General features: G+C 42.4%; 1 protein-coding gene across 1 annotated transcript; it reads left to right on the forward strand.

Moving 5' to 3' along the window:
- The first annotated feature begins 793 nt into the window (after positions 1–793).
- Positions 794–16,962, forward strand: abcg4a (ATP-binding cassette, sub-family G (WHITE), member 4a). Its single transcript, XM_035177799.2, has 15 exons — positions 794–1,407; positions 4,004–4,241; positions 8,863–8,980; positions 9,104–9,236; positions 9,319–9,369; positions 10,065–10,210; positions 10,314–10,437; positions 10,664–10,778; positions 10,858–10,991; positions 12,121–12,219; positions 12,322–12,490; positions 12,573–12,673; positions 12,749–12,907; positions 12,997–13,115; positions 13,214–16,962. The coding sequence occupies exons 2-15, from the start codon at positions 4,013–4,015 to the stop codon at positions 13,437–13,439; spliced, it is 1,923 nt and encodes a 640-aa protein (XP_035033690.1). The 5' UTR covers positions 794–1,407; positions 4,004–4,012; the 3' UTR covers positions 13,440–16,962.
- The last annotated feature ends 611 nt before the right edge of the window (positions 16,963–17,573 follow it).

A 17,573-nucleotide genomic window follows, 5' to 3' on the forward strand; every position in this document is an offset into this window, starting at 1 on the left:
TGTGGCACATCATAGCAGCTATAAGGAGGCACAGTGAGGGGGGTGCATGGCTCGCTGTGCTCGAGCTGCTCGTGCATGTGGCGACTCTCGTTATTAAACGTCTCTGATGAAGAGGCGCGGTGCGATTGGCTAAAAGTGGTCTTGATTCCCTCTCAGGGGTGATGTAAGACATGTAGGCCCCGGCTTGAACGCGAGTAACCCCGGCTGCTTTACCGAAAATAACCCGGGCACTGCAGCATCAGCACCGGGCGGGCAGCTGCGCAGGTGCGGCCTTTAAAGAGACAGACCTGGATGTCACCAAAAAAAGATCCTCCTCACGTTTACACTGACCGTCAGTGGCAGAATGAAGCCGTGCTGATCATATGACCCACATATGTATAAACAACAGTGTTTCGATTGCATTAGTCCCCATTTCATCTTGTTTCCTCGTGGATGCGCATCAACCCAGAGTAGTCCCGGAATAGAAAATCAAATCATAACATGTTTAAATTGGCATCAGTGACACAGCCTCTGCACATAATCTGATTTAACAGTGAAGCCATTCCAACTTTTAGTTCATGAAATCCTTCAAATGTGTCTTTTTGATTTTCTGAATCTTTTTTTTTTTTTTACTCTGTAAGAGCGTATTTATCTAAAAGGTAAGAATTCCGAGGAGCAATCAATCAAAACCAAAACAATAAATGTAATTTATTTGTCCTCCTCCTGTAGCATCCTGCCAGCAACGCCCTGCAGCCTGTGCATCCATGTCTGTAGCCTATCCTAGACCGGCGTGCGCACCACACACGCACACACGCACACACGCACACACGCACAAACCGGTCCAGAGGATAACGGCGGTTGCTGCTGTATCGAGCTGGTGCTGATGCTGCTGCTGCTGCTGCTGGAGGATCTGCATCACTGTTTTGGCTCCAGATGTGAAGACTGTCCCCGCTGAATGAAGATGAGTGCGAGCATTTCAAGGACGGATGGATTTAACGAGAGGGACTAATAATAATAATAATAATAATCATAATTCAAACAAACATGCTGCCCTGACGATTCTCCTCTCCGGGATGCGGTCATAGTTTGAGGCCGGACATGGTTTTAATCTCATGAGTTGCTGTAGCTGTGCTGGATGCGGGATGATGTGCGCCGCACCCCGGGAGAGATACTAGACAATTGGAGGAACACTGCACGGGCCTTGAACGCATCATAACCGATCCGGATTTTTTTTATTTAATTTCATTTGTTGTGGTTCCTGTGAGCATCTTGTTGTCTGTGGCTGACTGGGACTGTGTTTTGGTTTCGGAGGAGGGGGACCTCCTAAATGTGGAGGGACTGCGTCTGAGAGGATCTGTTGCTCACACCCAGAGAGGAGAGCCAGGGCTGAGCTGCTCACCTTCTCATCTCTACACACAATAATAATAAGTATGTGAATGCATGTGCGTGTGCGTGTGTGTTTGCAATGCAACACAAACACTGTAGAATACTGACACAGATGCTGTAAAGATGCCATTGGGAGAGGCTCATTTGTGAGTCATCCGCCTCAGAAACTCCTTCTTTGTCCATTTTCAGTATTTTAGATTGTGTTTTTTGTATTTTCTCAGGCTATAGATGGAGTGTCATGCTTTCATCCTCATCAGTTTGTTGTTAACAGGTGCTTTTTGAAGAGCCAGGGGCCTCCTCCATCGGCGCAGAGCCCGGAGTCCACACACACACACACCACTGCAAAGCCTGTACATTTAATAACCATATTTCATCCCTTCAGCACACTTTTACTAGGGCTCTGTGTGTGTGTGTCTGTGTGTGTAGCGTGTGTGCATGCTCACGTGTCCTGGCTTTGGGGCCGCACATGACAAATCATGGAGAGGCCTTCATTTTCTGACTGAGAGACCATTAAAGTCAGCAGAGCTTATGCAGGCTGGTAATGGAAATACACTAATGGCAGTATGATCAATACAAGCCATGGTCAGTTGTCTTCACTTGGTCCTCTTCACAGGAGAATATTCTGTTGCACATAGTACAGGTCATAGTGCCTACAAGACTGAGTGAGGCATTGCATGGCAGCAGAAATGTTTGTATACAGTGATTACATGATTCACGAGGAGTGTAATTCAACCACGTTTTGCTGATAGGGATTTTTATTCTCAGTGTGATCTCTCAGATTGGTGGTTGTGTCATATTTGTCCGTTTCTGATACAGTGTCACAAGATTATCTTTTACGAGGATAAATAATTACAGCTTTGATAAAGGTGGATGAGTCGTAAATATAAACAAAAAGCTTCAGTAATTCATTTCTGATGTTAACATTTTTTTCCATCACCACAATCTGTTTATTCTCTAATATTGATTTTAATGCTTATTCCAGGTCTGCATGTACATAAACATACTCACACCACTGACTTTTGTATAAAAAGAAATGATCAAATTACAGTTTTCCACATTAGTCTGAATCAGTTTGAGAATATTCTGTTGCACATAGTGCAGGTCATAGTACAAAAAAAAAAAGAATTCTGATTCTGATGTTCTTATAAGTAAAAAAAAAAAAACTGTATTAGTCCTCAAACACGTTTTTATAATAATGCTCCAAGAGTTTAAATGCAGCGAGATATTTTCTCTAGTGTACATTTAAACCATTATATTTTGCATTAAATACAGGGGCAGGTCCAGGGGTGAATTTTGATTGGCCCCAGAAATGTCCCTGTCCTGTCAGTAGTCTTTTTTCCTTTTGAATAAACTAGTAATTTACTAACAATAGTTTTTTTTTTGGTACACAATGTGCTTGAACAAGGCTTTGCTCAAAGTTATAGAGCTAAAAATAAACAAGAAATGACTTCCATTTGCACCTTTGGACTAAATCAGGAATTGTGCATGGATGTTGGACATCCATTATAATTGGGCCCTCTGGGTAAATTGTGGCCCCTGATTTAGAAAAGTCCTAGACCCACAACTGTTGAATTTGACTGTAGACATTTAACTTGTAATTGCATGGGATTTATTCATACCTAAAGTACTGATCTAAACTTTTAATAAGTAATTACTGCAGTATTTTGTGTTAAATATTTACCTGCACAAAATGATATCTTCAGTATATACAGAAGCAATGTGGGGTTTCAGTCTCAGATAACCTGAAAGCTAATGGATCAGCAGGCACTATATGGTTTAACAACCACTTCAGACAGGCCGTCTTATCGGGGGAGGAAATTTATGTGAATCAGCAGTATAAGTGTGCTGCAGGACTGAAACCAGACCCTGGCTCCTCACACTCTGGATCTCATTCCCCTCAAGTAGCCAGTCCATAGAATAAAAGGTAATCAGATCATGTGCAGCGCCTTGTTTTTAACATGATGCCTGCAGTCGTCCTAAAATCATTCCTGCAACAGATGCTCTGTGTCCGCACATCTGGTTTAGTGAACACCAGGGAAACATTCAACCAATCAGTCACATGCTGATCTTGTTAACTTGGTCAGTTAATTTCACATCAACTTGGTTACTGTAGTGTCTGTCGGGATTTGTGTCAATGAATTTGTTACTTTTACACCTTTTAATATTGTGTATGACTTACAGTGCTTTTGTTGTACCTGTACTTTACACCAAGAATCTTCTCTGTTGACAGAGCGCTCTTATAATAAATTCATCTATTCAAGTATGGACAACTGAGGCTCATTGAGTTTATTCTATTATTCACCACTGAGAATTCGAAAATTCCGCCTCTTTAATCAGACACCTCTGCAGAATATCTTCATCAATTCTTATTTAATAAAATCCTAAAGCCCTTGACATGTGTCAGCCACACTCTTTAACTATTCTGTATGTTTATATCAAAAGAAATGTAACACATCACATTCTGTTGATGCAATGGAAGTTTGATTGATTTTTCAAATGAAAAAGTGTGTGAAACTGTAGGAATATGAGACCGGATTGATGAAGAGCAATGAAACATCCTCTTGTGAAGCAGAGGAGAGAGGAGGTGAACTTAAAAAAACAAGTTTTAAATCTGACATGTGTGTTTCTCCCCATGCAGCCTTTCACGATGGCCGAGAAGACGCAGGAGACGGGCTCGGTCAGCATTCCCATGGAGGAGACCAAAGTTCACACCGGAGCACCTCAGGAGGCGCCGCTGCTCATCCACCTGAAGAAAGTGGAGAACCACATCACCGAGGCCCAGCGCTTCTCCCACCTCCCACGTCGCTCTGCTGTGGACCTGGAGTTCAATGAGCTCTCCTACACCATCCGAGAGGGTCCCTGGTGGAGGAGGAGAGGTACTGAACGCTCACTTCACTATAGTAACCATGATGGATGAGCAGGAAAGCAGCGCCCATGACGATCAATAAGCTGAGAGCAGGAATTTCAAAGGAAGGCATTTAAAAGCCTTTGTGAGAAAAATATTTTTCTTAGTGTTGAACTCTTTATCTTGACCGGCTCTATTGTTCTGACACATGTAGCCCAGCCCAGTCCTCACACACACACACACACACACACACATACACACTGAGTCCCCGCATGTTGTATAGCAGCCAGTGTTCCTATAAGCTCTGCTTCGCTCAGCAGAGTTTAGACATAGTAAATAATTTACACTTGCAGGTTGGCAGGCTGCTCGCCTCTCTTTTCCCTGTGCTGTCTGACAGTAGGCGGTGGCAGCGAGTCAGGCCCACGATTGATCCCGCTCATGAAATATGGACGGCATTTAAACTCACCGGCCTTGTCAATGACGAGTCTCCAACCTTTGGCCATTTAGCTGTTCGTCGACCACACCACCCTCTGTGAACTGTTGTGCTCTTGTTGGGCTCTGTGTATTCAGCAGGGTGGGTATGTGTGTGTGTGTGTGTGTGTGTGTGTGTGTGTGTTCGGTGGGGGGACTTCATAGGAATTCTTTATTGACATTCGCCACATGTTATTCTTAGGAGAGGCCCTGTTTGATGCATTGCAGGTTGTCTTGTGTTATTTTCAGCCTTGTGTAATATTGATGTGCATTATGAAAGCCTGGCACAGGAGTGTTTGTTGTTCCACTCAATGTATGGAGAGCATTAATGGCTGGGAAGAGGAGCAGCGGGGGAATCTCATGCAGGGGGAAGCTTGATTTGACACCGATACTTTTCTTTAGTCATCCCATTAAAGATCGTCTCCTCGAGGTGCTTGCCTCTGCTCATCGGGCTGATGATGTGTGAGCAGGAAGTGTCTCAGCTTTTATTAATTAAATGGTTCCTTTCATAAAGAGGCTGGCTTTCCATTTTACTCTTAGAATCTCCTGCCTTGCACATCCTGCTCCTGCCTTTCTAAATATGTTCCATTATCTATTGATGGTGCGGGGAGGCTGGAACCACCCTGGAGGAGATCGCTAGTCCACCACAGGGCCAACATACAGAGACAAACAACCATTCACACCAGTTATAGAGTCTCCAACGTGCATCTCCACACAGAAAGACCCATGGATTCAAACCAGGAACCTTCTTGCTATGAGGCATCAGTGCTAACCACCACATCACCATGGTACCTCCGTACTCACATAAAATAACAAGCCATACCTTTAGCTTTACTATTAGTGTGTTGCCTCATATCTGACATAAGCTGTAGATCATTCTGAGGGACTTTTTGTCCAAGCTCAGCTCAGAGCTGATTCTTTGCACTTCCTGTTTCCCGCCCGATCAAAGCAACAAACAGGTTTAATCCCTGAGACTGTTGTTCTGCTGTGATTATTTCTCCTGGAAAAAAACATTACTTTATGTTCTGTTGAGTTGTACAGTTTTATATGTAATCCTGCGAGAGGGTCGGAAGGAAAGACGAGAAAGAGGATGACGTGTAGCACAAACCCTGAGCCTTAAACCCATGATGTCACCTTTAATTGAATGTGTTTTTGTCTTTGAGTCATGAGACACGCTGCTTATGAGTCATTTTTAAAAAGAAACGAGGGGGTCCATGTTTGATTCCACTCTTATCCATAAATTGCCACAGTGTGAATGTAAGACTTGTTTCTTTTTATTGTAAAAGGGCTCAGGAAGGTCAGCTGCTGCACAGGCTGCCCTCCGTCTGAGTTTGTTATTGCAGGCTCCTCTCGGCGAGGGCATCCATTTATCCCTGTTAGGATGAAGCTGCTGCGAGCTTGTTTCATGTTGAGGGTATTCTCCTCCCGAGGGAGACGACTGGTGAAACACTAACCCGGCAATGAGAGGGGGAGGGCAGGAGGGGAGGGAGGGAGAGCAGGGAAATGTTTACATGCCTTCAGGTGACTACAGATCTGCATTTTGTTTATTTACCGCCATTGCGTCTCGGCCACTGGGTCTATTATTTGAGTTGGTTAGGGAGAGAATTCGAGTGATCATTTTACAGAGATAAAATCACAGCTTACACTTGGCTTGCTTCTTGCTAAGTATAACATACCGGTTTTCTTAAAGGCATCAAAGATAAAATGTTTGTTGATTCTCTGTAGAGGACATTTGAATTTGACACAGCAACACGAGAGAGGAGCAGCGCAGGAAGAAAATGCAGCAAAAATTAAGAATGGCAACAGGATCTAGAATCAAATAGATAATAAACTAGAATAAACTAGAAATATACGGCTGTTCTATGAATGTTTTGTGATTGGGCAATTTGTCAAAATTCTTTGTAATATGCAATATATGATATGTGAAAGCAATCTTTTTTTTATTAGTATTCAGTCTTAGACTGTGGGTGAAATTTATGACTGGGATGCAAATCCATGTAATCCCTGTATTGCAGAACAATTTTGAAAATGTACTATTCGCTTTCACCATATTTGAAAAGATACCCCACACACGTAGCTCCCAGTGATGTGTAGCAGTCTTGTATTTGCCTTTTTATTGATCATGTTATGTTGTGGACAGTGTGTCAGGCCAAGGGTAAAACTGAATTCAAAGTAATGCATTAGCCATATGTATTTATCCTATGACGAATGGCAGCAGTTTATGCAGAGCCTGAGTATGTTCTCAATTTAACGGCCTCATGTGAGAGGGATAGACCACAGTAAAATGATCAAGGACATCAATCAGATTTTACTGCTTCATTTTGTTCATTTCAATTCTTCCTTTTTTATTTTCTGCTCACACAATTTCTCAGGTTAGACCGAATAAAACAGGTCGTCCTGGTTTATGGCAATATTATAATTCCATATTCCATTAGGCAAGTGATGACCCCCACATCAACCGTGACTCATAACAATTTGTCCAACACTTAACTTTGAGATCACCTGTGAGATCAGGCTCTCTGGAATCGACTGTCACATGCAGTTAAACGTGTGTGTGCACTCTGCGGCGCCCATGAGACCGGGTGATCAGGATGTAGCGGCAGTCTCGCACAGATGAGACCATTGCTATGCACGACCTACAGCACTGGGTTAGACCATCAGTATGCACCTCATGCCAGAGCAGGGCTGCTTCACTGACATCATGCCGCTCTGCTGTCTGGGTGGAGCTGTCTGATGTAAAAACACTGCCAGGGAGGAAGGAGCACTGCCATGAGGCTACCTTGCTCATAGAGTTTGAGTTTTGGGGGCTGGGAGCTCTGCTGAGACCCTAATTATACAGCTGGAGACAGGGAGAAATGTCTCTGAAGGGATATGTGGTATAAACATGGTGACAATAAGGCAGGATACATAACCAGAGCCTTTTTGAACATTCCATATGTGGAAGGGTTCGGAATCTACGTCAGTTCTAAACCTGTTGTTTCACCATTTCTGCTCAGCGTCAAGAGCCGCAGTGGTTAGGAAATGCATCAGGAGCAAAAACTAAGCCATCTGCATTAGCAGGCTACACCACAAACATGTTTTTAACCGCTGCAGAGAAGTTATACCTGTGGTTTTTCTGCTGGCGCCACAGAGGGCATCATGAATCCCCCTCTAATGCTATTTCCTTTTTTTCTGAATTATAATTTTTCCATTACAAAACAGTTCAGCTGCACACCTGACACCCAGCTCTCTTTAAATGCTGTGAAATAGTCTTCACATCCACTTTACCTTGAATTCTCTTACATTGAACTTCCTTACATTTTCTCACTAGCAAGTGAGAGACAACACTAAAGCTTCATAACAGTATAGGAGACCTTGAAGTGAGTATTAAAGTTGCTCAATAAGACATATTTCCCCAGACACTGATAACAGCTTGTCTTTAGCTCCCGTTTCCAGCATTCCTTGTATTTTAATACAGTGGCTGCACAGTCAGTGTAATCTGGTAATTAGGATGATGGTCATATGTGACAACACGTGTGTCTGACATTTTATGATTGACAGCATTGATACCTTTTCCCCTGAGAGCTCCTGATAGTCAGATTTTCTCGTTTGTGTCTTCCCTCCTGCTGAAGTGAACCTAGACTTGAACTATCCATATAGAATCTGTAAACTGAGATCAGTTCATTACACTGCTGTTCACTGTTCCTGGTTCATGTTGTCACAGTGAGGAGGATATACAGATATATAGAGAGCAGATGGCCCATGGCTGTGAAATCACCACAGGGTAAAGGAAAAATGTAATTGCATCCCTCAATATTTGACCTATATTCAATCATTGACCTGAATCTTATTTTAACCACCTATTTGTCAGATAAGCAACAGTCAAGTTAGCGTTATGCTTAGTTCTGCTTATGGGCTATTTCTCCCTTATTATAATGTTTTTCTGCTTTTCTTTTTCTTTTTTCTAGCCATGTTGTTTTAGTTTATTTTATGCAGTCAGTAAAAATGCAATATTACTGTTGTTACATACTGTGATTTGTGAATGTTCAAAATACACTATCAGTCGTGTCTGTTTTTCCAACTTATCCTAATGTATGGCATACAAATATCCACGTAAAGTTAATATATCTAAGATGATTGTGAAGAACTAATTCAGAACAATTACAACAGTATAAGTAACTGAGCATCTTCTTCTCACTCAGGTTACAAAGCCCTCCTCAAGTGTCTGTCTGGAAGATTCAGGAGCAAAGAGCTGATTGGCATCATGGGGCCGTCCGGAGCCGGGAAATCCACTCTGATGAATATTCTGGCAGGGTACAGGTGAGATCCCTAACCAGATTATTTGCTCTCACGTATTCTTTTTTTTCACGAGATGATACTTTAGATTTGATTTAGTGCTTGGAAATTGATGGCAGTATAATTTTGTTTTCTGTTTGGAAACAGGGAGACGGGCATGAAGGGTAAGATCATGGTGAATGGACGCCCGAGGGACCTGAGGACCTTCAGGAAGATGTCGTGCTACATCATGCAGGATGACATGCTGCTGCCACACCTCACTACCAGGGAGGCCATGATGGTGAGGTCATTAGAAAGAAACAAAGACACTCCCAGAATCTCATTTAATCCTACCATTCAGAAATAATGTGTTTGTCTTTCAGGTGTCTGCCAATCTGAAACTGAACGAGAGCATGCAGGTCAAAACAGAACTTGTAAGTTTGAAACTATTGTTTCCATTGCATTGTACATATATAATGTTTCAAATTAATGAGAAAGATCCTTTTATGATGATATTATTTTACAGGATTTTTACATTAATATGTTGACATGCCTTGAAAATGACACATATCCATGTGGAGGAAGTCATGTGACATCAATAGCCTGGAATATTACAGATAACCAAATGCTACAACTTCACATGAGAGCATGTAATAGTTTGATGTACAGAAGTAGGCAAAACAACACAAAAGTTTTAAAACACAAAAGCATACAGAGGCTTGAGCCCTCTTGCAGCAGCCACAGATACAGTTCCACCCTGGCCCTTATACTGCTTATATCTCCCCCCATTCTCTGTCTCCCCATTTCACGCTTGCACTGTCCCGTCAATAAAGACAAAATTACCCCAAAATATCTTAATTTAATTTGATAAAAGTTTACTTTACCTGATCCAAATTATTCCACTTGCAGCCATGATGAAAGCAAATAGGAAAAGATCGAACACAGTATGACATCTACCATCTTGCCTGCTGCCGGGTCTTTCTGAATAACATCACAGCATTCGCCCAATATTGCAGTATACACTTCAAACATACCATGATAGCATATTGTTTCCACATTGCCCACTTCTGGTGTTGTATACTGTATGTGTGTTATCGTGTATTGACTTTCATCTGTGTGTGTGTCTGAGGTGGATGAGATCCTGACTGCTCTGGGTCTTCAGGAGTGCGCTCAGACACGCACCAACGCTCTCTCAGGGGGTCAGTGTAAAAGACTGGCCATCGCCCTCGAGCTGGTCAACAATCCTCCAGTCATGTTCTTTGATGAGCCCACCAGGTAAGATACCACACATCTGAATCTGTGTAAACCCAACATAGATCTGGACTAAATAGTTTATATATGTATATATATTTATATATCATCTTGTATCCTGTCCCAGTGGTCTGGACAGCTCGTCCTGCTTCCAGGTCGTTTCCCTCATGAAGTCTCTGGCTCTGGGAGGACGGACAATCATCTGCACTATTCATCAGCCCAGTGCCAAGCTCTTTGAGATGTTTGATAAGGTAACTTGAGTGCTCATAGTGCCGGACACGTCTGGCCCTCCATTAGCTGCCGCTCAGGCCAGGACGTGAAAGCTGGCATGATTAATTTTATCCAGCTGACAAGCAGCGCAGAAGTCGATATCCAGGCCTGTTGTTTTGTCAGGTATTCATACATTATTCAGGGAGTCAGTGTATTGGAAACTATGTTGGATGCCCTGTAACCGTGTTCCTCCTCCTCCTCCACCAGCTCTACATCCTCAGTCAGGGTCAATGCATATACAAGGGCACGGTCCCTTACCTCATCCCTTATCTGAAGAACCTGGGCCTCCATTGCCCCACGTATCACAATCCAGCTGATTTCAGTGAGTCCATCCTCTCCCTGTGAGTGTGAGTGTGAGTTTGTGCGAGTGTGCTTGTTCTTACTGTCCTCTCTGTTCGCAGTCATTGAGGTGGCGTCAGGGGAGTATGGAGACCTGAATCCAGTGCTGTTCGAGGCCGTCCAGGGTGGACTGTGTTCCGAGGAGGGGAAGAAGAACTCCAAAAGCGATCCGTCCTGTCCCTCGCAGTGTCCCGCTGTAAGTGACACGAGCCCCCCCCACCGAGCACCACACCATCATGTCACCAACAAAAACCTTTACTGATCTCAAAAAATTGTTTGATGTCAGGAAATTGCAGAAGGTTTTCTCAGTTCCCTTTAATGGTAGCTGAAGAATCAACAGCATACATTTAAAAAGTGATCTACGCTTGAGAAATGACGCTGGAACCATATCCCCAATCTACATCGGCAAAATCCAATGCAGGAATTTTAAATGTTCCCCTCAAACTGTTGGTGGTGCCCATTTTGATCAAACGTGGCCCCCTGTGATACTTATTTAAATCTCAAACATAACGGACAATAAAAGATACAAAAATGTAAAAAATCTACCAAAAAATGTCTTCCCCTCTGTTGTGCTTTGCTCTCAGTCTCTCTCAGCTTCCTCTCACTCTTACTTCTCACTTAGCCTCATGTGCTTCTTTTGATAAGATAATCAGCAAAATGTCAAAACTGTAAATGCAAACCACCAAGAGCACTTTGTGATACAGTTACTTATATAGTGTACTGTGCACTGTGCAGCTTGGGCCTTACATTTTACCAGTTTATTGATTTTGCAATTTCCAACCTCTTTAGACTCATTTGCATCAAGTATTTTTTCCCACACATAAGGATAATTTTCTGCTCTTGTTTACTGCGTCTTTCTTCATATTCATTGTTGGCCATTGCCTGCTACCTTTGTCTTCTTTTATCTTGTGGTGTAATATGTCAACATTTTTACTGTAGATCTGAACCAAAGTGACACTGTGCTTAAACTTCTCAGCTTCTAGTTTAAATATCTGCCATTGTTCATCACCACCCGTGTTTCCAGTTTTTGTGCTAAGATAAGCTAACGTCTGCTGTCTGTATGTAACAGACAAACATGAGAAGTGAACAGTGTTGTCGGGGACATTTTGAGTCACTTCCTCCTGGGACTGATTCTGTACCTGGTGCACAAATGACACATTTCTTGCATGGCATATATACGAAACAGACATTTACACGTTATATGAAAATATCTAATCTAATAATTTATGACTATTTGCCTTCCTCCACTGTTAGAACAAACATTTATTTTGGAGAATGATTAGGGGATGATTCCTTATCTATTTCTCGCTGTCTTTAATCCACAGGAAACAGGAACTCTTGAGAAACGCAGCTTTGCCACCAGTACATTCACACAGTTCTGCATCCTCTTCAAAAGAACCTTCATCACAATATGCAGAGACACGGTGAAATAACTTTTCTGTTAAACTTTGACAGGAAAAACAAGGTGAGGTTGAATCTTGACCTTGTTTTTTATGTTGTGTGTTTTTGTTTTTCTCTTTTTCAAGGTGCTGACCCACCTCAGGGTCATGTCCCATCTTGCTGTTGGAGTGCTGATTGGTTTGCTTTATCTCAAAATTGGAAATGACGCCAGCAAGGTCTTCAACAACACCGGTTTCCTCTTTTTCTCAATGCTGTTCCTCATGTTCGCCGCCCTGATGCCCACTGTCCTAACCTGTAAGATGCTGCGTCTCTACCACTGATTTGTGTTTTGTGTGGTTTAAGTGAAAAATATTTGAACGCTGCTTCTACTCCACAGTTCCTATGGAAATGTCTGTGTTTTTGAGGGAACATCTCAACTACTGGTACAGCCTGAAGGCCTATTACCTTGCCAAAACTATGGCAGACATACCGTTCCAGGTAATGTTCTGTAATTTATTACTCCACGGTTTAAAAGTGTGACGACTATAAATTAATGACACTCCTCCTTCACAGGTTATTTGTCCAATCCTTTACTGCAGTATTGTGTACTGGATGACAGAACAGCCACCTGAGGCAAGTCGCTACCTACTTTTCATGGCCTTGTCTACATCCACAGCCCTGGTAGCGCAGTCCCTGGGTCTCCTTATAGGGGCTGCATCAACATCTCTGCAGGTTGGTGCCGCTGCGTATCATAAGTATCTTTTTACAAGATATTTCACCGAGGGATATACTGAGGAAAATACTGCTTATTTGTTCCACAGGTGGCAACGTTTGTGGGTCCAGTCACAGCCATACCTGTCCTCCTCTTCTCGGGCTTCTTTGTCAATTTTGACACCATTCCCAAATACCTACAGTGGAGCTCTTATGTCTCCTATGTCAGGTACTGTCAGATTTCTGAGAGTTTAACCACTAGTTTTAGGCATCTTAAGGCTTTCAAATGATTCTCTTTCAATCGGTTCATGTGGTTCTGTCTCTTAGGTACGGCTTTGAAGGGGTGATACTCTCCATCTACGGGATGAACCGGTCAGAGCTGGAGTGTCCGGTCTCTGTGTGCAAGTTCCAAAAGCCAGAGGAGGTCCTGCAGCTGCTGGACGTGGAGGACGCAAAGCTCTATGTGGACTTCATGGTGCTTGGGGTTTTCTTCGTGGTCCTCAGATTGGCCACTTACCTGGTCCTGCGTTACAAAGTCAAGTCGGAGCGTTAAGACATCCAGAGGCGACCGCTGGTGGATTCGGACACTCGTGACATATCCCGGCAGTGTGAGATAGTAAGAAAACGCGTAGTCTGTCTTTCACTGTCTCTACTTCACACACATGTACAAAAGACGTACACAAATCCAGCATGTGCAGTCATCCAAAAGCTGCTCTGCGTCATTACCCAAACTGTACACTACAATTACATCTTTCATTAAGGCTTGAAATACAACAAAAAGGAAAGTTTAGACTGTGACGAATGGTGTTCTGCCCCCTGCCCATTGCTAGCTGTCCTCCAGGTAATAGTATTTCTCAGATCACCATTACCTTCCCGCAATATTGTGTATTTCCACCGTACATAAACAGAATGCTCAGCAAAGTAGCAGAAAGCATGTTTCATTGAACTGAGAAATGCAGATTTATACTTGTTCGGCCAAACCAGGAAAGTGCCATGTGAATAATGAAGTGTCCAGTGACATGTAGCCTCTCAACCCAATGCCTGAGGAGGAAATCCAAGGCGAACGTCAGAATCCTGTTAGTTGATACTCAATTGGAAAACACCCATGAAGACATCTGAGGAACAAGATTTTAAAAATCAGGAGAAGAGGTAACGGCGCCAGGAAACTTCAGATTGGCTTCTCTCTCGCCTGGAGGATCGTCTTATTAGTCATCATCACCAAGACTGTGAACACGGTGGCTTTTCTTGACGGAATACAACCCTATAACAAACTGACTGCCGGTGGGACTTTCCACTCTTTCCCTCTCCAGTGTGATCATTTTCACGAGCCGTCTGCCCTGATATTGTCAACGGTAGAATGTTCAGATGGGGATGAAATGTCCAGCAGTGTAACTGATCTGGAAACACCCTGGGACCAGGCCTACGAGTCCTTACTTGCTCCTTGTTATAACACGTGGGTTTCTCCCACAACATACAGTGAAGCGGGAGCAAAATGTGAAAGCAAGCGTGACTGCCGTCTCCAGCCTGACGCAGACGTCTTTCTCAATCATACTGCTTACACAGAGAGCATGGTGTTTTAGGGTGAAACGCAATAGCCTGTTCTAGAAAAAAGAAAAAAAATGTGATGTTTGACTAATCGGTGTTGCTCTTCTGACACAAATCTTTGAACTGCTCGTTTCCACTCGTCAGATTCTTCAGCTGCCGCCTCCAGCTGAGCTGCGATGGGAAGTATCCCTTTTTTCTCTCCTTCTCTTCCTCTCTGCTTTGCTGATGTCTGACAAGATGTGTGTTGTCCAAAAACAATGCCAGATAGTTGAACTGCTGGCTGGGCAGTTTTTGTGCCTCTGAGCTAGAATGATTTGAGTTTCCTCTGCTTCATTGTTTGCATATACACCTTATGTCAGCATACTGTACATGCTGTCTCTTTCTCTCACACACACACACACGTATACACATGCACGCACACACACATACGCACACACAGACACACACACACACACACACACACACACACACACACACACACACACACACACACACACACACACACACACACACACACCCTTGTAATGTTTAGAAGCCTGCCTTTGTCACAGGGCAATGCAAAATTTTCCAATAGACTTGCTATGAAATATTTCTTACTCAAACTATGCTACTTAGTAATCCTTATTATAATGCATAAAATTATGTGAGCATATAATCAATGATTGTACAGTGAATATGTCATGCTGTAAACAAATGTACATTTGCACTTTTCAATGTATGTTTAATTCTTTTTTTTATTTATTTGGATTCGATTTCCTTTTTATATCTATCTATGTGACGAGTGCTGCTTGAAAGTATAATGGGAAAAACAGCAACTGAATGTTGCATGATCACTTTAGGAATGAAGTTCATGAAATATTAAATTTCAGAGAATAGCATACTGAGTTTTATTCCATCATCCAAATGTATGTACCCTGCGGTGTTCGAGGAGACGCAAATCCTCTGCTTTCTGATGAACATTTTTAGAATCTCTGGAATTAAGTGTGCATCACTGGTGTAGATTAAAAAAAGAGAAAAAATCACGAGTTGTGGAAGTAAAGTAGAAGTAGGTGAAACATGACAGATGGAAGAATAAACAACCAAATGTATGGTTATGTAGCCGATGAGACTGGTGGTAGGGAGCAGCTGGGTCAGAGAGAAATCCCTGATCTGCCTCAGTGTGGTGGCAGCAGGCGACGATCTGCATCAAGAGGCGGCTGCAGCAGCTGAGGCTCGGATTCTGTCATTAATAGCAATAGTCAACATTGTGAAATTGAATTGTTACATGTATACCTCCCACTGCTGTGGCATTAGATGTGTATATGTTTTATAGCGACAACTTGATTTGAGTCATTTTGTTCCTATACCTGTTTTATTATGTGCAATAACCATCCAAAGTTTAACTCTGTGAGACCAACTTCATGAAGAGAAATGTGATTCTGCAATCTGAACTTTTTCATCTTTGTCTTTGTTGCTTCAGTTAAGTTAAATTTGGTGGACATGCTGACAACATAATGATTTGACAAGCGGGGTGAGAGCAGTCTAACAATAGCTGGAGGTGCTATAGATGGGAGCTGAAGTTAAAGCCACTGGGCAGACGCTGCCACTTCATTATCAGAACCTGTCAAAATAATTGGTTCTCGAGTCAGTGCAGGAAACTTTGTAGCACGGGGGGAAATGTTGCATAAAGTCAGTTTTAACAGCCAAAACAGCAGATATGTGTTTAAACCTTCCTCAAATTATATCAAAATCCATGAGCTCGTAGGGGACCTGCAGCAATGACTTTGTAAAACAAAAAAAGGAATCTAGAAAAGAGACAGCTCCAAGCCAGAAACAAAGCAGGGATAATTAGCAAGTGCTGAAGTAATTAAACAGTCTGGGAGAGTCTCTGCCTCAGGTCTCGAGGCCTGTGGTACCAAAGAAGAAAACAAATCATCCTTCCTCTACTGCAAGATTTGAACTTGAGTGGGTGCATGTCTCTGTGAGATTATGTCACAGTGTTCTCATTAATTTTCGGACCAAAGAGAGATCTCTGAAAATGCATCCACACTGTTTGTAGGGGACCTTCCTGATTTCTGGATTTCTGATCCTCTTAAAACTGTTTGTGTCTATTGAGATGTGTTATCCAGACACTGACAGACCCCATTCAGCTCCAGATACTAAATAATTGCATCTTAATATAAAGTAATCCTGTGTAAATGAGTGATCAGGGAGGTGTATGTGCTGGATGCAGCTGATGAGCCTATTCACTTTCTTGGACGCTTTTATTCATCACGCCACTATTTCGCCTGCTCGTCATAATAAGCCACTGGATTGTAGTGCACTCATTGCATGGTGAATAATAATATGCAGGCGATCCTGACAGAAAACTGATTGAAAAGTTAATATTGCAATGGAAGGCTGTTTAACACATGTTATTTTTGTTTATTTTTTGTCAGATATAATTTGTTTAACATTTTCATTTTAATTTTTGGTTTCTCAACTGAAAAAATGCAAATTCTGTGTAATGAATGCTGTTCCAAGGATTATAATAAAGATTATTTATAACCTTTGCCCCTGATTGGTGAGATGATTGGCTAAAACACTGACAATTGCTAGTTCACATTATTTACTCTATACTCTATTACTCTATTATATATATTTCTTTATTAGCGATCAGATATCTAACACAGGGGACGGTAAGTAAACTGAAAACTTTTTTCATATTTTCCAGTCCAAAGGGTTTCAACGGTTATAGATGTGGTTGCTTTAAAGGGGACATAGCATGCCCATTTTACCACAAGTTGATATGGTTCCTTGGGGTCTTAATGAAATGTCTGTAACATACTTTGGTCAAAATACCACAAGGATCATTTAAAACAGCACCCTTTTTACCCTGTCTAAAACAGCCCTCCACAGAGTGACCTGTTTTGAGTGCCTGTTCCTTTAAATGCTAATGAGCCAGCTCCCCCCTCCCCCCTCTCCCCCCATGATTTTAAACGATATCAATTACATATTTTATAATATAAATTATCAAATAAGCATCCCATACTTTGTATTCCCCTTCTGTTGTCCTGGAGTTTTAATTTTCCCAATCACATAATTAAATGTCCCCCCTGCCCATCCACTACAAGCACACAAGCAGACAGACAGAGAGAGAAAGAGAGGGTGGGGGTTATGAAGA

This window comes from Hippoglossus stenolepis, chromosome 15 (assembly GCF_022539355.2).
Source record: "Hippoglossus stenolepis isolate QCI-W04-F060 chromosome 15, HSTE1.2, whole genome shotgun sequence".
NCBI lineage: Eukaryota > Metazoa > Chordata > Actinopteri > Pleuronectiformes > Pleuronectidae > Hippoglossus > Hippoglossus stenolepis.